The sequence below is a fragment of the Aulonocara sp. 'chitande type north' Nkhata Bay genome, linkage group LG4 (assembly GCF_057382095.1).
Source record: "Aulonocara sp. 'chitande type north' Nkhata Bay isolate Kocher_YH1m ecotype deep benthic linkage group LG4, A_spYH_male_GT1.1, whole genome shotgun sequence".
In the NCBI taxonomy this organism is placed as follows: domain Eukaryota; kingdom Metazoa; phylum Chordata; class Actinopteri; order Cichliformes; family Cichlidae; genus Aulonocara; species Aulonocara sp. 'chitande type north' Nkhata Bay.
The window spans coordinates 13,671,965-13,695,266 of NC_141347.1; the positions used below are offsets into that span (position 1 = coordinate 13,671,965).

Consider the following 23,302-nt stretch of genomic DNA (forward strand, 5'->3'; position numbering starts at 1 on the left):
TTTGTCCTCACGACAGGTTTGGAGAGCTTCAGCCTCTGTCTGTACGCGGGGATTAGGTGGATCATGACGTGGTCAGAAAGTCCGAGTGAAGTGCGGGGCACCGCGCGATAGGCCCTGCCGATCGTGCTGTAGCAGTGGTCTAATGTCCTCTCCTCTCTGGTCGGGCATTTAATATACGGCTTATATTTCGGAAGCTCATGGCTCAGATTGGCTTTGTTAAAGTCCCCAAGAGCAATGATGAGAGAGTCCGGGAATGTCCGGGAATGTATTTATGTAGTAGGTGTTTCTTTGCCAATGTCTTTCCCCTGCATTAGAAAGTAATAAGCCAGATGGAAGTACAACACACATCTATGCATTTCTATAAAAACTGACCTGCCCTGAACTTATAATCTCTCTCTCTCTCTCTTTGTTTTTCCTTAAAGTGATGGCTGTCCATTCGTCCTGTAAAAGTTGTAAATATAAACCTGAATGAATGGGAGTAGAAACTGTGTGTGCGCATGAAGACATGCTTGTGTCGCTGAGATTGAACAGATTTATGTATGTTCACGTAGCCAAGTGATAATCATATATAATAATCACTGAATAGTAATAATGTTATTGAACAGGTTAAACATTTAGATATCACAAAAAGTTGCAAAAAAAAACAAAAACCCACACACAGCTGTGAAGTCAGCTGCACATGAATAACATTAGTACAATGACAACTTTAATCAGAGTGAGTTCAGAAGATCCAAAAGTGGGACACTAAAAACAAGCTAGTGAAAGCAAAAAGTGACTTTGAAAAATTTATTTCATAGAATTAAAACACTGATAGGAAAAAAAACTAAACATGAGAAGAATGGCAATCCTGCAGCGACCAATCAAAGAAGACTGTAATGGCTGCATTGTAAAGAAGTGAGTGAAGAAAGCTGATTTTTTTTTAGTTTTTCTGAGATATGCAGAGTTTTAACGAACAATTTGAACACTATTATTCATTTACATTATTTGTTCTCAACAGAGATGGGCAGTAATGCGTTACAAGTAACGTGTTACTGTAATCCGATTACAGGCACTTGCCCTGGTGGCCATTCTTTCAGTGGGCATTTCTCAACAACAACTACAAACACTAGTGAAGTGAATGGGCATTTAATTAAATAATGAAACATTTAATTCAATAATTAATGGCATATTTAATTCATTCATTTTGTCACTCCTGGCCCTCCACACCTCACTGCCATGATTGTTTGTGTAGTTATTGGATTCTAAAACTACTAGAATAGAATAGAAAACACATAAGATGCAGTCTCTGTTTTTTCTTCACCTTATTAATTTGAACTGAACTGAAATAAATCCGTTCTTTTCTGTATGGTAATGACTAGGACCTGTCCCAGCTGTCTCTGGTGGATTCAGTATTGTCTCCAATGTTTCTGATAACTTCCAGTTTGGGAAGTTTCCCATGCAGGTGAGGAATGCAGTGACTGACAGACTACCCCTCCTTCATTTAGGACCCATGCCAAACACTGAGTAAAGACTTCCTTGCATTAAACCTGCATAGCTGTTTTCACATTTATAACAAATCACCTAAGTGACCGGCAGTGATCGTATAGTTAGTGCTCTGAGTTGTTGCCTAAACAAGCCCTCTTCAAATCGGAGTTACAGCAGAGAGAATATGGCACTGAAGCAATGATGACAGCTTTAATAACCTATTTTATCTGCAATTATTCTTGTATGAAATTCTCTTAAAGTAGCAACTGAATTTCAACCAACTCAGCTAGCTCTGCATATTTTATTTCCTCTGTTAAAATAAAATGTGGCGGAGCCCAGCTGTAATTGTACCTTGCATTAATATGGTGTATTATTGATGGTGACACAGCACTGCTTAGCATGTCGTCCTGAATCTCAGGTGTGCCAATGACCTGTGCAGTATATGAGGCACTAAAATCCTGGTGGATTTCTGGGATACGAACAGGACGGAGTCATGTGAGCTCTATCAATATTGCACCACTTACGTCTCAGACCTGTATGTATGTATTTATGCACTGAAATCGCGCTGTAATATCCAGTTAACTGTCCACATTTGTACTCTGTTTTTCCATTTATTATATTTTTTTCATTAATTTGTCTGAAAAAAGATCCACGTAGTAACCAAAGAGAGACTAAATCAATGGTCTCTAATAGCAGCCAAATTATAAGAGCTTTCATTAGTGATGGTGAGATGAAGCCTTGTGATGAACTGAAGCTTTCCATCCAACTGGTCGACTCATGGTTCGAAGCATTGTGACGATTCATTGGCTCTACTGCGCCATCAAGTGGACGATTAAAGTCAGACAGGCTCAATGATTATAATGATGTGATGTGTAAACCTCTAAACTTAATAAATAAATTGTTTTCATGGTTATTTATCCCGAATATTGTCTCAGTATGTCTGATACAAAAGAGAAAGTGGAAACTATCAGGACAGAGTTTGGTATGATTGTGTAACTGTGTAATCATGCTTATGTACATCTGGACAATGACACAAACTAGTGTGTGGTGCTTCACTTTTTAATAAACTAAAATCAGATTATAAGATCTGTGGTGTTGTTGATTTATATTATGGTACTTATCATTTGTGATATTTATTACTGTGTGCATACTTTATTAGGAGAGATGAGATTAAATGTTGTCAGACAAATATTCTCTTCCTTGCTGGTTCCATCGAAGGAGAAATGTTCAAGTAAGTATGTAACTGGGACGTAATCCAATTCCACAACACAATGTGACGGGGAATCAGCTGTGTTTTGCTGCCCAATTTATTTAGAATCTGGTGCAAACCGGCGAGCCAGTTCCTGAATCAGTCACGTGGTACGGACTGCCCGCGAGGCCTCGAACGTCACTGCATACGTAATCAAAGCAAGCCTCGATACGCGCTTTACAAAACTACCACGAGATTACCCGACACACGCTTCAAAGCTTCGACACACAGGAGACATCACTACTGCACACAGCCTTCACACGACAACAGGTGCACCACACTGCTAAGTGTGTTTTGTGTTTAGAGTTTTGCTAAATGGGAGACTGAGCTTTGAATAGTGTTTAAGATTTTGGCAACAGTGGGACTGATTTGATGAAAGAGTTTTCATAGTTGACAGTTTAGTTTTTACAATGGGGTTTAGTGTTTTAGCAATTCAGAAAAACTCTAATACACCTGTGCTTTTCCCAGCAACTGAGGCTTTTACCCTGCACAGTTTAAGGTATGATAAAGCACTGACCTTATAAATGGCACAAAATACACATTTTAGCTGGGAGCTGGTCATTCACAGGGGAAAGGCTCCATTGTACAACAACAACAACAGTAGTAATAGTAATAATAAATTATTATTAGTCAGGCAAGTATATCATATACCAAACATGCTTCCAAACTAATGACATTTTTTGCATTCTTCACATCAGGTCAAAATGTACTTTTTTTTAAAAAGTGACTGGCACTGCGGAAATGGATCTACAGCACCACTTAAGAAATTTTAAAGAACTTCTAACAACTTATTTACAGCTTGAAATACGTGTATGACATTTATTACACACAGATTCAGTGAACCCAATCCAAAGAGGAAGTCTGGAAGTCCGCCATTTTGAATGTAAAATGACATTTTGGCACAGTTTTAGTGTTTTCCAGGCATCGCTGGTTTACACATTCGCCTGCAAAGTGAGAGGTCACTGGTTAAATTCCATTTGGTTACTTCAGGAACTTTTTGGGGTTACTTCAGAAAGGGACATCTTCGTCAAATCATTTGATCATTTATCACTGGACATAAGATTTTCATCTCTAAAAATGTATTTTGTCCAGTCTGTCCCAAACTTCACACTTTTGATGACAGTCTGGCGACGACTACATGCCAATATCTGGTCACACATGGTGCCACAGTTCTCATATAACATTTTAATCAAGACTACCCCACTGTGATTGAAGTATTTCTTGCAAAACAATCATAACCAAACAAAACCTTTCCTGTTCTGTAAATGAACAGTAGGACAAAATGATTATTAGTCATTGCGGAAAGCACAATTAATGTTTTTGTTTACATCGTTGGAACGAGGAAAAATTCCCCCACCACAAAAACAGAAATACTCATGAAAGCAACCTGTAGTGCAAACACGAGGGCTGAATTTATTACTTCCTGCACTAGAAACCTGCCAATGTTGCTGATATGGATAGATCACCAGTCTTCCTTGTCTTTATCTTATTATCTCCTGTTGAGATGTCGCAGCAGAAAATGCAGCCTGGCCTGTTGAAACATTGTTTTTTTTTAGTGTTTCAACTGAAAAAATAGAATGCCTTTGATCCAAATGGAATGCATCTTGTGAAAAAAGGTGACATCTTGTGACATCACAAGATGATGACATAGATCCTTTGTTATGTCATCATCTTGCTGAGAGAAAAAACCCTTAAGTAGGAGCTTTGCTCTGTTAAACTTTAATGCTCAACGGACCTTGACCTGACAGCAAGCAAACCCTTTTTGGAGAGTTTTGAGAGAATTTTACTTAGCAATTCACCGACCAAGCCGACACATTTCACCATGTCAGCTCACCCATCCTTCAGCTCAAATGAGCTTGGATTAGTTAAAGGGAGCATTTTGGGAAAGCACTACAAGGTAGAGGCTTTCCTCGGAGAAGGGGGCTTTGGTATTGTAGCCAAATGTCGTGATACCATGACTAACCGAGCTGTGGCTATTAAAGTGAACAAGAGCCGCCCTGATATTCTGCAACAGGCGAAATTGGAAATTTTCATCCTGGAGCAGCTGCGAAGGTTGGATTCAGATGCCGCCAACATTGTTCAATGGAACGGCTTTTTTCACGACGGAGAGCGGGTTTGCCTGAAATTTGAACTCCTTGATCAATGCCTGAGGGACTACATATGGGACCGGAAAAACCACTGTCTCCCCATAAGCGAAGTCAGGCCAATTTTAGGTCAACTGACAAATGCTCTGTCCCACCTGGGTTCTGTGGGAATGGTGCACGCTGACCTCAAACCTGGAAACATCATGGTTGTAAACCGCCACGAGTCTCCCATCAAAGTCAAACTTATAGACTTTGGCCTCGCATGTCCTGCGTCTGCAGTGATGCCTGGTGACCGTGTGGGGACGGTTGGTTATTGTGCACCTGAGGTTATGCTTGGCCTTCCTTACAATGAAGCAATTGACATGTGGTCTCTGGGGCTGGTAGCTGTGGAGCTTGCTACAGGGCTGCCACTCTACCCTGGAAATGAAGACTATGATGTTTTGAAATTCATCATAGAGACTCAGGGTCAGCCACCAGATCATGTTCTAGACTCTGGCGTCTACACTGAAGACTATTTCATTGAAGACAAAGACAAGCAACAGCGCTGGACATTTAAGACTGACCAACAATTTCAGTATGAGACAGGATATGAGTCCCTGGAGACAAGATGCATAAAACTGACGCGTCTGGATGACCTTGAACAAATAATAATGTTTAGACGAGGACCAGAAGCTGGCCAACGCTTATTTGTCAGCTTAATTAAACAGATGTTGGCCTTGGATGCACACCAGCGGATAACACCCTCTCAGGTTCTCCGGCATCCCTTTTTCAGCCCTAAGAGTTCCCTGTGCATTGACATGAGTGCTGAAATATCACAAAACCCTGTGGTCTTTCAGCACCCTTCAAACTTGGAAAGCAAGAGATCACAGAAAATCAACTGTAGTTTTCAAAACTCGGTTGAATTTTCTCAGCAAGTATTCGTCCACACATCAGCCAGTCCATCATTCAGCTCAGATGAGCTTGAATTAGTTAAAGGGAGCATTTTGGGAAAGCACTACAAGGTAGAGGCTTTCCTCGGAGAAGGGGGCTTTGGTATTGTAGCCAAATGTCGCGACACAACAACCAACCAAGCTGTTGCCATTAAAGTCAACAAGAGCGACCCTGATATTCTGCAACAGGCACATGTGGAAATTTTCATCTTGGAGCAGCTGCGAAGGTTGGATCCAGATGCCGCCAACATTGTTCAATGGAACGGCTTTTTCCACGACGGACAGCGGGTTTGCCTGAAATTTGAACTCCTTGATCAATGCCTGTGGGACTACATAGGGGACCGGAATAAACAGGGTCTCCCCATAAGCGAAGTCAGGCCAATTTTAGGTCAAATCACAAATGCTCTGTCCCACCTGAGTTCTGTGGGAATAGTGCACGCTGACCTCAAACCTGGAAACATCATGGTTGTAAACCGCCACGAGTCTCCCATCAAAGTCAAACTTATAGACTTTGGCCTCGCATGTCCTGCGTCTGCAGTGATACCTGGTGACTTTGTGGGGACGGTTGGTTACTGTGCACCTGAGGTTATGCTTGGCCTTCCTTACAATGAAGCAAGTGACATGTGGTCTCTGGGGCTGGTGGCTGTGGAGCTTGCTACAGGGGTGCCACTCTACCCTTCGGAGAATGACTATGATTATCTGAAATTCATCATAGAGACTCAGGGTCAGCCACCAGATCATGTGCTAGACTCTGGCGTGTACACTGAAAACTATTTCATTGGAGACAAATACAAGCAACAGCGCTGGACATTTAAGACGGAAGAACAATATAAAGGCTCTGTTCCAGGGACAGGACATGAATCCCTGGAGACAAGATACATAATACTTACACGTCTGGATGACCTCGAACAGCTAATGATGTTTAGACGAGGACCAGAAGCTGGCCAACGCTTATTTGTCAGCCTAATTAAACAGATGTTGGCCTTGGATGCACACCAGCGGATAACACCCTCTCAGGTTCTCCGGCATCCCTTTTTCAGCCCTGGCCTCTCTAAAAGGTTCCCATGTATCAACATTGAAAGACCATACTGAATCAGAGTCCAGCATGGCATCTTCCACCCTGGACAAAAGTGATAAAAACACAAACTAGGGTTGGAAAATGACATTAACAGCAAATTACAATGCAAAAATGAATTAAGCTGCTCCAATAATGATCACTTTGGCTTCTTTTTTTTTAATTTTCACTCCCCCCACCCCAACCAGTCGTGGCAGAGGGCTGTCCCTTCCTGAGCCTGGCTCTGTTGAAGGTTTCTTCCTTTTTAAAGGGAGTTTTTCCTTCCCACTGTCGCTAAATGCTTGCTCATAGGGAAATCTTCTGATTGTTGGAGTGGCCAAAACTCTAGGGGAAGTAGCAATTCTTGTGAAAATTTAAAAAAAAAAAGCCTACCAATCTTCAAAGCGCAGCAGCGGACACCTTACCATCACATCAGTCCTTCAATCAGACCTAAAACACCACCTTTACAGAAATAAATTCCATACAAATTGGAAATAAATTGCGTAATAATTGTTGTTTTTGATTGTTTATAAATATATAGAGCTACCCTTCAGCCTCCTAGTAGACATACCTGTGTTATGAATGTGAAACTCCTCTGATTTTCAGAAAAGTTGACCTCTGACCTTGAAGTCAAGGTCATTGAGATTTAAGCTTCACAGAGATTTTCAGTAGATGCAACCATGGTATTGACTTGAAAATTCTACACTATCAAAGACTTAGGTGCCCACAGCACCTCGCCATATACAAAAGATTTTTCTATTCATTTATGTATTATTAGTTTATTTATTTCTTCATCCCGCTCTCTCTCTTTTTTTTAATTTCACCTTTCTGTTGCGATGCTCTGGACATTTCTAAACCCCACAAGTTCAGCCTCAATTTTCAACCCAATTTTCCTATACTTTCACTTGAACACGTCCAGCCTTCACCTCTCACCGGTCCTCGTCCCCTCTTCTCACAGCTTCCTGTGTGGCCTCCCAAATCAAACACAGGCCCAAATCAGCCATTTCTTCTTCTCTGTTCATTCTCTCTTCATCTTTTCAGTCTTTTCTTGGCAGTTACTCCCAGCATGGCAAATATGAACTCAGACAGTCCTCTTCACACACTGAGGTTAATTATGGAGTTCCACAGGGTTCAGTGCTAGGACCAATTCTGTTTACATTATACATGCTTCCCTTGCTGTCAGACTCCATAATAAAGACTTTAACTGATCAAGCACACACATCCATACATATGCAATAATACTAAGTGCAATAATCCTTTCTGTCATCGTTGTATTTTTACTCAGTTGTATATAGTATTTGTATTCTATTTTTATCTTATTGTATATTTATTTTATTTTATTCTACTGTATATAGTATTTCATTTTATTCTATTCTGTACAGTTGTGTACTGTATTTATTCTTATTGTATTCTAATTTTTGCCTCATAACTTTTGCACTGTCCACTTCCTGCTGTGACAAAACAAATTTCCCACGTGTGGGACTAATAAAGGTTATCTTATCTTATCTTAGGCAGCATCATTAGAAGACATAGCATACATTTTCACTGCTATGCCGATGACACCCAGCTCTATCTGTCCATGAAGCCAGATAACACACACCAATTAGTTAAACTGCAGGAATGTCTTAAAGACATAAAGACCTGGATGGCCGCTAACTTTCTGCTTCTTAATTCAGATCAAACTGAGGTTATTGTACTCGGCCCTGAAAATCTTAGAAATATGGTATCTAACCAGATTCTTACCCTGGATGGCATTACCTTGGCCTCCAGTAACACTGTGAGGAACCTTGGAGTCATTTTTGACCAGGACATGTCCTTCAAAGCACATATTAAACAAATATGTAAGACTGCTTTCTTCCATTTGCGCAACATCTCTAAAATTAGAAATATCCTGTCTCAGAGTGACGCTGAAAAACTAGTTCATGCATTTATTACTTCCAGGCTGGACTACTGTAATTCATTATTATCAGGATCTCCAAAAAACTCACTGAAAAGCCTTCAGCTAATCCAAAATGCTGCAGCAAGAGTGCTGACAGGGACTAGAAAGAGAGAGCATATTTCTCCTGTTTTGGCTTCCCTTCATTGGCTTCCTGTTAAATCCAGAATTGAATTCAAAATCCTGCTCCTCACATACAAGGTCTTAAATAATCAGGCCCCATCTTATCTTAATGACCTTGTAGTACCATATCACCCTATTAGAGCACTTCGCTCTCGCTCTGCAGGCCTACTTGTTGTTCATAGAGTATTTAAAGGTAGAATGGGAGGCAGAGCCTTCAGTTTTCAGGCCCCTCTTCTGTGGAACCAGCTTCCAGTTTGGATTCAGGAGACAGACACTATCTCTACTTTCAAGATTAGGCTTAAAACTTTCCTTTTTGCTAAAGCATATAGTTAGGGCTGGACCAGGTGACCCTGAATCCTCCCTTAGTTATGCTGCAATAGACGTAGGCTGCCGGGGGATTCCCATGATGCATTGAGTTTTTCCTTTCCAGTCACCTTTCTTGCTCACTATGTATTAACAGACCTCTCTGCATTGAATCATATCTGTTATTAACCTCTGTCTCTCTTCCACAGCATGTCTTTTATCCTGTCTTCCTTCTCTCACCCCAACCGGTCGCAGCAGATGGCCACCCCTCCCTCAGCCTGGTTCTGCCGGAGGTTTCTTCCTGTTAAAAGGGAGTTTTTCCTTCCCACTGTCGCCAAAGTGCTTGCTCATAGGGGGTCATATGATTGTTGGGTTTTTCTCTGTATCTATGAAGCGCCTTGAGGCGACTTTTGTTGTCATTTGGCGCTATATAAATAAAATTGAATTGAATTGAATTGAATTGAATTGAATTGAATTGAATTGAATTGAATTGAATTGAATTGAATTGAATTGAATTGAATTGAAATGCAGTGCTTTCACACAGTCATGTCACTGGTACACTTTCCAGCTTGTAATTCAGAGCACATGTTCCATTAACATACATGCTGCTGGACCCTTCAGTGTTTTAGGTCAGTTGTACTGTCTTCTGCCTGCTGTTAATTCTTCAAATCTACGGTGTTGTTCTGTCTGTCTTCTGTCTTCATCAGGAGATTGACTGTCCTTTAAGCTTCTTCTCAGGATAAGGGCAGGATGAGAGGTGAAGCTGTAAAATTTCAGCCAAAGCCTGGCCTGTTTGTCGTTCCAATTATGTTAATCTATCATTTTGCCGCTGTACTCATCTGAGGTTGAGCCAAGTCCATGGGCACCTGTATTAACACACTAAGACATTTATTTAATATCATTTTCATTACTATTTCTTAGCACTTTCATTCTCTAATTCCTCTGTTTTCCTTTTGAAAAGTCTCTCACAAGCTCACAAGCTATATTCAGACTTCCTGCTTCACTTCCTGCCAGACACACACACGCACACACACACACACACACACACACACACACACACACACACACACACTCTTCACTTTACTGGATTTTCATCCGTTTCTACAGCCTAATCAAGCTCTTATTTTATGTTCACACTCTATATACCCTCTGTAACTCTACTAATTCTAATATAAAAAGAATGCACCCTCAGCACAGAAAAACAGAAAAGTCAGTGATGTACAAATGTAGCAAAAATAGGAAACATTAGAACTGTAAATGTTTTCTTCCTTGTCTGCAGATTAACAGTCCACAGGTTGGGTGCTCGCACTCTGATTCGTTCCCTGGAGATGAAGGAGAGAGAGCTCAGAGGACAGCAAGATGGAGGAGTGAAGGAGAAGGTGGTGCAGCTCAGTGTCCAATCAGGAGTGAGCAGTTCTTTCACCACCTTCATTGCTGTCAACAAAGACAACAGAGAGGCGATCCAAGGACCTCTGCACCGCAGACATATTCTACCACCCTGTGAGGTTTGTTTAAAGCAAACAAAGCAATACCATGAAAGTGTTAACAGCAGGATGTCAGAGTCAATAGAGAGGACTCAAAAGAGCAACTTCAAATCAAACTATTCAGAATCAGAATCAGAATCAGAAAGGGTTTTATTGCCAAATGTTGAGCAGGTTTACAACATTAGGAAATTGCTGCGGTGCTTCAGTGCAAACATACTGTCATAAATTGCGCTTAAATAGACATGAAAAAATAAAAGTAAGAATAAGAATTAAAAGTGCTACGTAGAAAGATATATGCATGAGATATACATGAGAATAAGAATTAAAAGTGCTACGTAGAAAGATATATACATGAGTGCAGGTGGTGATCAGTGCCAAAACATGGAATGATGCAGTGAACACAGCGTAGGGTCATGTGTTAGTGGTGGGAACAGTCGTACGTTTATTGTTCATGTGTCCAACAGCAGAGGGGAAGAAACTGTTCTTATGGCGAGAGGTTCTGGTGCGAATGGACCGGAGCCTCCTGCCTGAGGGGAGCAGGTCAAACAGACTGTAGGATGATGGGGGGGAGTGGGGCTGTGTGCTTCCTGAAGTCCACAATAATCTCCACTGTCTTCTGGGCATTCAGCACCAGGTTGTTGTGGCTGCACCAGGACACCAGACGTTCAACCTCCCTCCTGTCAGACTCATCCCCGTCTGAGATGAGCCCAATAACGGTGGTGTCATCTGCAAACTTGATTAGCTTGACAGACTGGTGGGTGGAGGTGCAGCAGTTGGTGTACATGGAGAAGAGCAGAGGAGAAAGAACACAGCCCTGAGGGGAGCCGGTGCTGATGGTCCGGGAGTCCGAGACATTCTTTCCCAGCCTCACATGCTGCTTCCTGTCCGTCAGGAAGTCAGTGATCCACCGGCAGATGGGATCAGGCACATTCATCTGGGAAAGCTTGCCTCGGAGATGGTCTGAAAGGATGGTGTTGAAGGCAGAGCTGAAGTCCACAAACAGGATCCTGGCGTAGGTTCCTGGGGAGTCCAGATGCTGCAGGATGAAGTGTAGGGCCATGTTGATGGCGTCATCTACAGACCTGTTGGTTCTGTATGCAAACTGCAGGGGGTCCAGGAGGGGGGCCGTGAGGGTCTTGAGATGGGAGAGAACTAGGCGCTCAAATGACTTCATGACCACAGATGTCAGAGCCACGAGTCTGTAGTCATTTAGTCCAGTGATCCTAGGTTTCTTGGGGACAGGGATTATGGTAGAGGACTTGAAGCAGGCAGGCACATGACATGCCTGCAGTGAGGAGTTGAAAATGCCAGAAAACACTGGGGCCAGCTCGTTTGCACAGTGTCTGAGGGTGGCAGGAGACACACCGTCTGGGCCGGGAGCTTTTCGAGCATTCAGACTCTTAAACTGCTTCCTCACATCTGCTTCATGAATATGAAGAGTTGTGGTGGGAGGAAGTGGTGTGAAATCCTCTTTTGTGTGGGGTGAGGAGGGGGGTGTTGTAGGTGAACAGTTTGAAGGTGGTGATGGCTCTATGGAGGGGGGAGAGGTGGGGGAATTAGTGTCCAAAGTGCCTCTATTGTTGGGGCCGTTGGAGGTGTGAAGGCTGCCTGATGGCTCGTCAAAACGGCAGTAAAAGTCGTTAAGGGTGTTGGCCAAGAGCAAGTCATCAGTGGAGTGGGGGGTTTTAGGCTTGTAGTTGGTGATATTCCTAAAACCTTTCCACACAGAGGCCGAGTCATTCTCTGAGATCTGCTGCTGCATCTTCTCAGAGTGCTGATGTTTAGCAATGTCCACTTCTTTAGTGAACCTGTATTTGGCCTCTCTGTAGCAGTCCCTGTCTCTGCTTCTGAACGCCTTTCTCTTTTCCAGCCACAGCTGTTTGAGTTTAGGAGTAAACCAGGGTTTGTCATTGTTATAACTCACAATGGTGCGTGATGGCACAATGCTGTCCTCACAGAAGTGGATATAGGAGGTGACAGTGTCCGTAAACTCGTCCAAGCTGTTAGAAGCAGCCTTCATTGTGTCCCAGTCTGTAGACTCCAAACACGTGCGAAGCTCCTCCACAGCCTCGTTGCTCCACAGTTTTTTTGTCCTCACGACAGGTTTGGAGAGCTTCAGCCTCTGTCGGATTAGGTGGATCATGACGTGGTCAGAAAGTCCGAGTGAAGTGCGGGGCACCGCGCGATAGGCCCTGCTGATCGTGCTGTAGCAGTGGTCTAATGTCCTCTCCTCTCTGGTCGGGCATTTAATATACGGCTTATATTTCGGAAGCTCATGGCTCAGATTGGCTTTGTTAAAGTCCCCAAGAGCAATGATGAGAGAGTCCGGGAATGTCCGGGAATGTATTTATGTAGTAGGTGTTTCTTTGCCAATGTCTTTCCCCTGCATTAGAAAGTAATAAGCCAGATGGAAGTACAACACACATCTATGCATTTCTATAAAAACTGACCTGCCCTGAACTTAAAATCTCTCTCTCTCTCTCTCTCTCTCTCTCTCTCTCTTTGTTTTTCCTTAAAGTGATGGCTGTCCATTCGTCCTGTAAAAGTTGTAAATATAAACCTGAATGAATGGGAGTAGAAACTGTGTGTGCGCATGAAGACATGCTTGTGTCGCTGAGATTTAACAGATTTATGTATGTTCACGTAGCCAAGTGATAATCATATATAATAATCACTGAATAGTAATAATGTTATTGAACAGGTTAAACATTTAGATATCACAAAAAGTTGCAAAAAAAAAACAAAACCCACACACAGCTGTGAAGTCAGCTGCACATGAATAACATTAGTACAATGACAACTTTAATCAGAGTGAGTTCAGAAGATCCAAAAGTGGGACACTAAAAACAAGCTAGTGAAAGCAAAAAGTGACTTTGAAAAATTTATTTCATAGAATTAAAGCACTGATAGGAAAAAAAACTAAACATGAGAAGAATGGCAATCCTGCAGCGACCAATCAAAGAAGACTGTAATGGCTGCATTGTAAAGAAGTGAGTGAAGAAAGCTGATTTTTTTTTAGTTTTTCTGAGATATGCAGAGTTTTAACGAACAATTTGAACACTATTATTCATTTACATTATTTGTTCTCAACAGAGATGGGCAGTAATGCGTTACAAGTAACGTGTTACTGTAATCCGATTACAGGCACTTGCCCTGGTGGCCATTCTTTCAGTGGGCATTTCTCAACAACAACTACAAACACTAGTGAAGTGAATGGGCATTTAATTAAATAATGAAACATTTAATTCAATAATTAATGGCATATTTAATTCATTCATTTTGTCACTCCTGGCCCTCCACACCTCACTGCCATGATTGTTTGTGTAGTTATTGGATTCTAAAACTACTAGAATAGAATAGAAAACACATAAGATGCAGTCTCTGTTTTTTCTTCACCTTATTAATTTGAACTGAACTGAAATAAATCCGTTCTTTACTGTATGGTAATGACTAGGACCTGTCCCAGCTGTCTCTGGTGGATTCAGTATTGTCTCCAATGTTTCTGATAACTTCCAGTTTGGGAAGTTTCCCATGCAGGTGAGGAATGCAGTGACTGACAGACTACCCCTCCTTCATTTAGGACCCATGCCAAACACTGAGTAAAGACTTCCTTGCATTAAACCTGCATAGCTGTTTTCACATTTATAACAAATCACCTAAGTGACCGGCAGTGATCGTATAGTGCTCTGAGTTGTTGCCTAAACAAGCCCTCTTCAAATCGGAGTTACAGCAGAGAGAATATGGCACTGAAGCAATGATGACAGCTTTAATAACCTATTTTATCTGCAATTATTCTTGTATGAAATTCTCTTAAAGTAGCAACTGAATTTCAACCAACTCAGCTAGCTCTGCATATTTTATTTCCTCTGTTAAAATAAAATGTGGCGGAGCCCAGCTGTAATTGTACCTTGCATTAATATGGTGTATTATTGATGGTGACACAGCACTGCTTAGCATGTCGTCCTGAATCTCAGGTGTGCCAATGACCTGTGCAGTATATGAGGCACTAAAATCCTGGTGGATTTCTGGGATACGAACAGGACGGAGTCATGTGAGCTCTATCAATATTGCACCACTTACGTCTCAGACCTGTATGTATGTATTTATGCACTGAAATCGCGCTGTAATATCCAGTTAACTGTCCACATTTGTACTCTGTTTTTCCATTTATTATATTTTTTTCATTAATTTGTCTGAAAAAAGATCCACGTAGTAACCAAAGAGAGACTAAATCAATGGTCTCTAATAGCAGCCAAATTATAAGAGCTTTCATTAGTGATGGTGAGATGAAGCCTTGTGATGAACTGAAGCTTTCCATCCAACTGGTCGACTCATGGTTCGAAGCATTGTGACGATTCATTGGCTCTACTGCGCCATCAAGTGGACGATTAAAGTCAGACAGGCTCAATGATTATAATGATGTGATGTGTAAACCTCTAAACTTAATAAATAAATTGTTTTCATGGTTATTTATCCCGAATATTGTCTCAGTATGTCTGATACAAAAGAGAAAGTGGAAACTATCAGGACAGAGTTTTGGTATGATTGTGTAACTGTGTAATCATGCTTATGTACATCTGGACAATGACACAAACTAGTGTGTGGTGCTTCACTTTTTAATAAACTAAAATCAGATTATAAGATCTGTGGTGTTGTTGATTTATATTATGGTACTTATCATTTGTGATATTTATTACTGTGTGCATACTTTATTAGGAGAGATGAGATTAAATGTTGTCAGACAAATATTCTCTTCCTTGCTGGTTCCATCGAAGGAGAAATGTTCAAGTAAGTATGTAACTGGGACGTAATCCAATTCCACAACACAATGTGACGGGGAATCAGCTGTGTTTTGCTGCCCAATTTATTTAGAATCTGGTGCAAACCGGCGAGCCAGTTCCTGAATCAGTCACGTGGTACGGACTGCCCGCGAGGCCTCGAACATCACTGCATACGTAATCAAAGCAAGCCTCGATACGCGCTTTACAAAACTACCATGAGATTACCCGACACACGCTTCAAAGCTTCGACACACAGGAGACATCACTACTGCACACAGCCTTCACACGACAACAGGTGCACCACACTGCTAAGTGTGTTTTGTGTTTAGAGTTTTGCTAAATGGGAGACTGAGCTTTGAATAGTGTTTAAGATTTTGGCAACAGTGGGACTGATTTGATGAAAGAGTTTTCATAGTTGACAGTTTAGTTTTTACAATGGGGTTTAGTGTTTTAGCAATTCAGAAAAACTGTAATACACCTGTGCTTTTCCCAGCAACTGAGGCTTTTACCCTGCACAGTTTAAGGTATGATAAAGCACTGACCTTATAAATGGCACAAAATACACATTTTAGCTGGGAGCTGGTCATTCACAGGGGAAAGGCTCCATTGTACAACAACAACAACAGTAGTAATAGTAATAATAAATTATTATTAGTCAGGCAAGTATATCATATACCAAACATGCTTCCAAACTAATGACATTTTTTGCATTCTTCACATCAGGTCAAAATGTACTTTTTTTTAAAAAGTGACTGGCACTGCGGAAATGGATCTACAGCACCACTTAAGAAATTTTAATGAACTTCTAACAACTTATTTACAGCTTGAAATACGTGTATGACATTTATTACACACAGATTCAGTGAACCCAATCCAAAGAGGAAGTCTGGAAGTCCGCCATTTTGAATGTAAAATGACATTTTGGCACAGTTTTAGTGTTTTCCAGGCATCGCTGGTTTACACATTCGCCTGCAAAGTGAGAGGTCACTGGTTAAATTCCATTTGGTTACTTCAGGAACTTTTTGGGGTTACTTCAGAAAGGGACATCTTCGTCAAAGCCATGTTTGTGGTGGAATTTTGATCATTTATCACTGGACATAAGATTTTCATCTCTAAAAATGTATTTTGTCCAGTCTGTCCCAAACTTCACACTTTTGATGACAGTCTGGTGACGACTACATGCCAATATCTGGTCACACATGGTGCCACAGTTCTCATATAACATTTTAATCAAGACTACCCCACTGTGATTGAAGTATTTCTTGCAAAACAATCATAACCAAACAAAACCTTTCCTGTTCTGTAAATGAACAGTAGGACAAAATGATTACTAGTCATTGCGGAAAGCACAATTAATGTTTTTGTTTACATCGTTGGAACGAGGAAAAATTCCCCCACCACAAAAACAGAAATACTCATGAAAGCAACCTGTAGTGCAAACACGAGGGCTGAATTTATTACTTCCTGCACTAGAAACCTGCCAATGTTGCTGATATGGATAGATCACCAGTCTTCCTTGTCTTTATCTTATTATCTCCTGTTGAGATGTCGCAGCAGAAAATGCAGCCTGGCCTGTTGAAACATTGTTTTTTTTTAGTGTTTCAACTGAAAAAATAGAATGCCTTTGATCCAAATGGAATGCATCTTGTGAAAAAAGGTGACATCTTGTGACATCACAAGATGATGACATAGATCCTTTGTTATGTCATCATCTTGCTGAGAGAAAAAACCCTTAAGTAGGAGCTTTGCTCTGTTAAACTTTAATGCTCAACGGACCTTGACCTGACAGCAAGCAAACCCTTTTTGGAGAGTTTTGAGAGAATTTTACTTAGCAATTCACCGACCAAGCTGACACATTTCACCATGTCAGCTCACCCATCCTTCAGCTCAAATGAGCTTGGATTAGTTAAAGGGAGCATTTTGGGAAAGCACTACAAGGTAGAGGCTTTCCTCGGAGAAGGGGGCTTTGGTATTGTAGCCAAATGTCGTGATACCATGACTAACCGAGCTGTGGCTATTAAAGTGAACAAGAGCCGCCCTGATATTCTGCAACAGGCGAAATTGGAAATTTTCATCCTGGAGCAGCTGCGAAGGTTGGATTCAGATGCCGCCAACATTGTTCAATGGAACGGCTTTTTTCACGACGGAGAGCGGGTTTGCCTGAAATTTGAACTCCTTGATCAATGCCTGAGGGACTACATATGGGACCGGAAAAACCACTGTCTCCCCATAAGCGAAGTCAGGCCAATTTTAGGTCAACTGACAAATGCTCTGTCCCACCTGGGTTCTGTGGGAATGGTGCACGCTGACCTCAAACCTGGAAACATCATGGTTGTAAACCGCCACGAGTCTCCCATCAAAGTCAAACTTATAGACTTTGGCCTCGCATGTCCTGCGTCTGCAGTGATGCCTGGTGACCGTGTGGGGACGGTTGGTTATTGTGCACCTGAGGTTATGCTTGGCCTTCCTTACAATGAAGCAATTGACATGTGGTCTCTGGGGCTGGTAGCTGTGGAGCTTGCTACAGGGCTGCCACTCTACCCTGGAAATGAAGACTATGATGTTTTGAAATTCATCATAGAGACTCAGGGTCAGCCACCAGATCATGTTCTAGACTCTGGCGTCTACACTGAAGACTATTTCATTGAAGACAAAGACAAGCAACAGCGCTGGACATTTAAGACTGACCAACAATTTCAGTATGAGACAGGATATGAGTCCCTGGAGACAAGATGCATAAAACTGACGCGTCTGGATGACCTTGAACAAATAATAATGTTTAGACGAGGACCAGAAGCTGGCCAACGCTTATTTGTCAGCTTAATTAAACAGATGTTGGCCTTGGATGCACACCAGCGGATAACACCCTCTCAGGTTCTCCGGCATCCCTTTTTCAGCACTAAGAGTTCCCTGTGCATTGACATGAGTGCTGAAAGATCACAAAACCCTGTGGTCTTTCAGCACCCTTCAAACTTGGAAAGCAAGAGATCACAGAAAATCAACTGCAGTTTTCAAAACTCGGTTGAATTTTCTCAGCAAGTATTCGTCCACACATCAGCCAGGCCATCATTCAGCTCAGATGAGCTTGAATTAGTTAAAGGGAGCATTTTGGGAAAGCACTACAAGGTAGAGGCTTTCCTCGGAGAAGGGGGCTTTGGTATTGTAGCCAAATGTCGCGACACAACAACCAACCAAGCTGTTGCCATTAAAGTCAACAAGAGCGACCCTGATATTCTGCAACAGGCACATGTGGAAATTTTCATCTTGGAGCAGCTGCGAAGGTTGGATCCAGATGCCGCCAACATTGTTCAATGGAACGGCTTTTTCCACGACGGACAGCGGGTTTGCCTGAAATTTGAACTCCTTGATCAATGCCTGTGGGACTACATAGGGGACCGGAATAAACAGGGTCTCCCCATAAGCGAAGTCAGGCCAATTTTAGGTCAACTGACAAATGCTCTGTCCCACCTGAGTTCTGTGGGAATAGTGCACGCTGACCTCAAACCTGGAAACATCATGGTTGTAAACCGCCATGAGTCTCCCATCAAAGTCAAACTTATAGACTTTGGCCTCGCATGTCCTGCGTCTGCAGTGATACCTGGTGACTTTGTGGGGACGGTTGGTTACTGTGCACCTGAGGTTATGCTTGGCCTTCCTTACAATGAAGCAAGTGACATGTGGTCTCTGGGGCTGGTGGCTGTGGAGCTTGCTACAGGGGTGCCACTCTACCCTTCGGAGAATGACTATGATTATCTGAAATTCATCATAGAGACTCAGGGTCAGCCACCAGATCATGTGCTAGACTCTGGCGTGTACACTGAAAACTATTTCATTGGAGACAAATACAAGCAACAGCGCTGGACATTTAAGACGGAAGAACAATATAAAGGCTCTGTTCCAGGGACAGGACATGAATCCCTGGAGACAAGATACATAATACTTACACGTCTGGATGACCTCGAACAGCTAATGATGTTTAGACGAGGACCAGAAGCTGGCCAACGCTTATTTGTCAGCCTAATTAAACAGATGTTGGCCTTGGATGCACACCAGCGGATAACACCCTCTCAGGTTCTCCGGCATCCCTTTTTCAGCCCTGGCCTCTCTAAAAGGTTCCCATGTATCAACATTGAAAGACCATACTGAATCAGTCTCCAGCATGGCATCTTCCACCCTGGACAAAAGTGATAAAAATACAAACTGGGGTTGGAAAATGACATTAACAGCAAATTACAATGCAAAAATTAATTAAGCTGCTCCAAAAATGATCACTTTGGCTTCTTTTTTTTAAATTTTCACTCCCCCCACCCCAACCAGTCGTGGCAGAGGGCTGTCCCTTCCTGAGCCTGGCTCTGTTGAAGGTTTCTTCCTTTTTAAAGGGAGTTTTTCCTTCCCACTGTCGCTAAATGCTTGCTCATAGGGAAATCTTCTGATTGTTGGAGTGGCCAAAACTCTAGGGGAAGTAGCAATTCTTGTGAAAATTTAAAAAAAAAAGCCTACCAATCTTCAAAGTGCAGCAGCGGACACCTTACCATCACATCAGTCCTTCAATCAGACCTAAAACACCACCTTTACAGAAATAAATTCCATACAAATTGGAAATAAATTGTGTAATAATTGTTGTTTTTGATTGTTTATAAATATATAGAGCTACCCTTCAGCCTCCTAGTAGACATACCTGTGTTATGAATGTGAAACTCCTCTGATTTTCAGAAAAGTTGACCTCTGACCTTGAAGTCAAGGTCATTGAGATTTAAGCTTCACAGAGATTTTCAGTAGATGCAACCATGGTATTGACTTGAAAATTCTACACTATCAAAGACTTAGGTGCCCACAGCACCTCGCCATATACAAAAGATTTTTCTATTCATTTATGTATTATTAGTTTATTTATTTCTTCATCCTGCTCTCTCTCTTTTTTAATTCACCTTTCTGTTGCGATGCTCTGGACATTTCTAAACCCCACAAGTTCAGCCTCAATTTTCAACCCAATTTTCCTATACTTTCACTTGAACACGTCCAGCCTTCACCTCTCACCGGTCCTCGTCCCCTCTTCTCACAGCTTCCTGTGTGGCCTCCCAAATCAAACACAGGCCCAAATCAGCCGTTTCTTCTTCTCTGTTCATTCTCTCTTCATCTTTTCAGTCTTTTCTTGGCGGTTAACTCCCAGCATGGATGCACATGACACTCTTTTGATTGGGAATCTACACCGGTGCTAAATAGAGCATCTAAGTCATCACTGTCAGAAATCATAACAGTTTGTGAATAGCTCACATCAGCATCGTCTTTTCTTACAGGAATGTATCTGACTCGATAGTCCAGCATTGATAACTTCTGAAGAAATGTACGCGCTAGATCTTTCTCAGATGTGTCATGTATCTGTTTCACAGGAGGACATATTTTAAGTAAGTCTGCTGGTGACATCTTTGTTTTTTTGTCTTGAAGGTGAAGCCTGCTGAGAAGTCCTTCAATGTTTCATGTACATTGTCCTTTTTTTACTTGAGTCACTGACTGCTGCAAGAAATAAAGCACACTTAGGAACTGACAAATTATTAAGACTGTGTGGGATAAACGTTAAAAAACAAATAAATAAATAAGTCAATAATGAATAAGTAAATAAAAAAGATTCTGACCTTATCCTCGCTTACACTCCTTGTCATATTGGAGGTACCTGCACAAGACAATTGATTTACCAGATTAGCAGAGGGACATATTAAGGGACTATGGGGCGAAAAAGGTGCAATACACAGTTTAGCCAAAAGTCTTCATTGTTACACCCCGGCCTATAGGCAACCGGCGTGCAACACAGAAAAAATAAAAATAAGGGGGAAAAAAAAAAAAAACACAACAACAACAACAACAACAACAACAACACACTGGCAAATTATTCAGGAATAACAACATTCAAAAATAAAAACAAAAAATACAGCACTCACGTTGTGTACATACACATACACAAAGACCAGTGTTGGGTAAGTTACTTTAAATTAGTAACTTAGTTACATTACTAGCTACTTCCATCAAAAGTAACTCAGTTACTTCAAGTTACTCATTACTTTCAAAGTAACTAGTTACTAGGGAAAGTAACTTTGGTTTTACTCAGACTTCTCTTGTTAATGTGTTGCTTCCATAACTGGATACCCAGCCAGACTGCCAGTCTTCTAGCTTGCTTACTTGCCACAAGTGCACTGTGCCACCTACCAATAGAAAGGAAAAGATAATGTGCACATTTCCACGAGAGAAATCCCACGCCTGGACCGTCGTTGACTGCCGCCATGATTCTAGCCTACGTCACAGCGTCATGTGCACTTTTTACATCCAACACAAAAACTGCAGTCGTGGTGCTTTCGATTGTACTCGGAACTCGGAAATTCTGCCTTCTGAATAGAAAGATGTAGGCAACACCAGACTGCAGATAAGCTGCATACAGGGCTGGACTGGGACAAAAAAATCGGCCCGGGCATTTTGACTAGAGACCAGCCCACCATTATAGGAAAAATCATAAAGCCTTTGAATGAAAACAAACGCTGTTGTGACAGTGATGTACACTGTCTTGATGGTTTATATGTATCAATCTATCAATCGTTTGTGGTAAGACTCAGATAATTATTTTTTAAAAGCTAGACATTTTAAATGAGAATAAGAAAGAAAAGTATTTCTTTCTGCCCCCCTTTCCCTGTTAATGCCCTACATGGCCCCCCTGGCAAAACTTTGCTAGACCCGCCCCTGCACAGTTACCAGCTGTCAGCTAAGTAAAAAAAGGATCTTGGTGTTATTTGTCTCTCAGAAACAGTTCATAACTTCCCTTCAACTCATTCCTGTCACCTAAAAGGTAAACCTGTTTCTCCATCACCTGTTCAGCTCTGATGATTCAGTAAGGACATCTCCTGGTTTCACCTTCATGTTTCCATCTCATCACATATCCAAACCGACATCATGACCAGCAGCTTTTACAGCTGTGGCTCCAGCAAACATCAGCTGATACTAGAAAGTAATATTAAATAAATTCTAACAACAGCTGATCAAAAATGCTGCTGTTGTTTAACGCGACGTCCACATGAAGTAGGCAATAAACAAACAAGAGAGAAAAGCCGATCAGTTGATCATTGATCAGTTTCGTGATTGAAGTACAAACAGGAGAGAGAGGGGAGAGAATGAGAGGAGAAGAGGCAGCTGTGCAGCAAAGACACAGAATAACTCCAGCTTTGTGTCTTTTTCATTGTAGCTGAAGTCCGGGACAAACTGTTTCTTTTCACCTCAATAAGAAACGCGTAATATTTTCTCTGAATATGAGACGATTCTGTTTTTTAGGGGATGGCTGGCAACTCTAATAATTAACCTTATGAACAAAATAAAGTTCAACATCAGTAACATAGCACTCACCCAGCTGTATAGAAACCCCGTCATGCTAGCTAGCACGCAGTACGAAAAAGTCAGCATAACGAAAATAAACTCCAACTAAACTTGGTTTATATCTGACCCAGATAGACTGCAGGTCATAACTTCTCTCCTCCTCTTTCCTCAGCAGAATCATCTGCAGCTCAACGTGGCAAAGACCAAGGAACTGATCGTGGACTTCAGGAAGACCAGGAAACACTTGACCCCTGTTTCAATCCAGGGGGTCAGTGTTGACATTGTGGAGGACTATAAATACCTTGGAGTACACATTGACAATAAACTGGACTGGGCTAAAAACACCACAGCACTTTACAGGAAGGGCCAGAGTCGTCTCTATTTTTTGAGGCGACTGAGGTCCTTCAACATCTGCCAGAAAATGCTGAGGATTTTCTATGAGTCTGTTGTGGCCAGTGCGATCCTCTATGCTGTTGCATGCTGGGGGAGCAGGCTGAGGGTCGCAGATGCCAACAGACTTAATAAACTGATCCGTAAGGCCA

At 41.7% G+C, this 23,302-nt stretch overlaps 2 protein-coding genes across 2 annotated transcripts; both read left to right on the forward strand.

Annotated features, from left to right (window-relative positions):
* The first annotated feature begins 4,182 nt into the window (after positions 1-4,182).
* Positions 4,183-7,765, forward strand: LOC147332158 (uncharacterized). The gene has a single exon (XM_086288586.1). It carries the CDS (start codon positions 4,536-4,538, stop codon positions 6,816-6,818), a length of 2,283 nt encoding a protein of 760 aa, XP_086144712.1. The 5' UTR covers positions 4,183-4,535; the 3' UTR covers positions 6,819-7,765.
* Positions 7,766-16,917: 9,152 nt separating this feature from the next.
* Positions 16,918-19,969, forward strand: LOC147332159 (uncharacterized). The gene has a single exon (XM_086288584.1). It carries the CDS (start codon positions 17,271-17,273, stop codon positions 19,551-19,553), a length of 2,283 nt encoding a protein of 760 aa, XP_086144710.1. The 5' UTR covers positions 16,918-17,270; the 3' UTR covers positions 19,554-19,969.
* The last annotated feature ends 3,333 nt before the right edge of the window (positions 19,970-23,302 follow it).

Coding starts and splice junctions, on each gene's coding strand:
- LOC147332158 (XM_086288586.1), top strand. CDS start 4,536: ATGTCAGCTCACCCATCCTTCAGCTCAAATGAGCTTGGATTAGTTAAA.
- LOC147332159 (XM_086288584.1), top strand. CDS start 17,271: ATGTCAGCTCACCCATCCTTCAGCTCAAATGAGCTTGGATTAGTTAAA.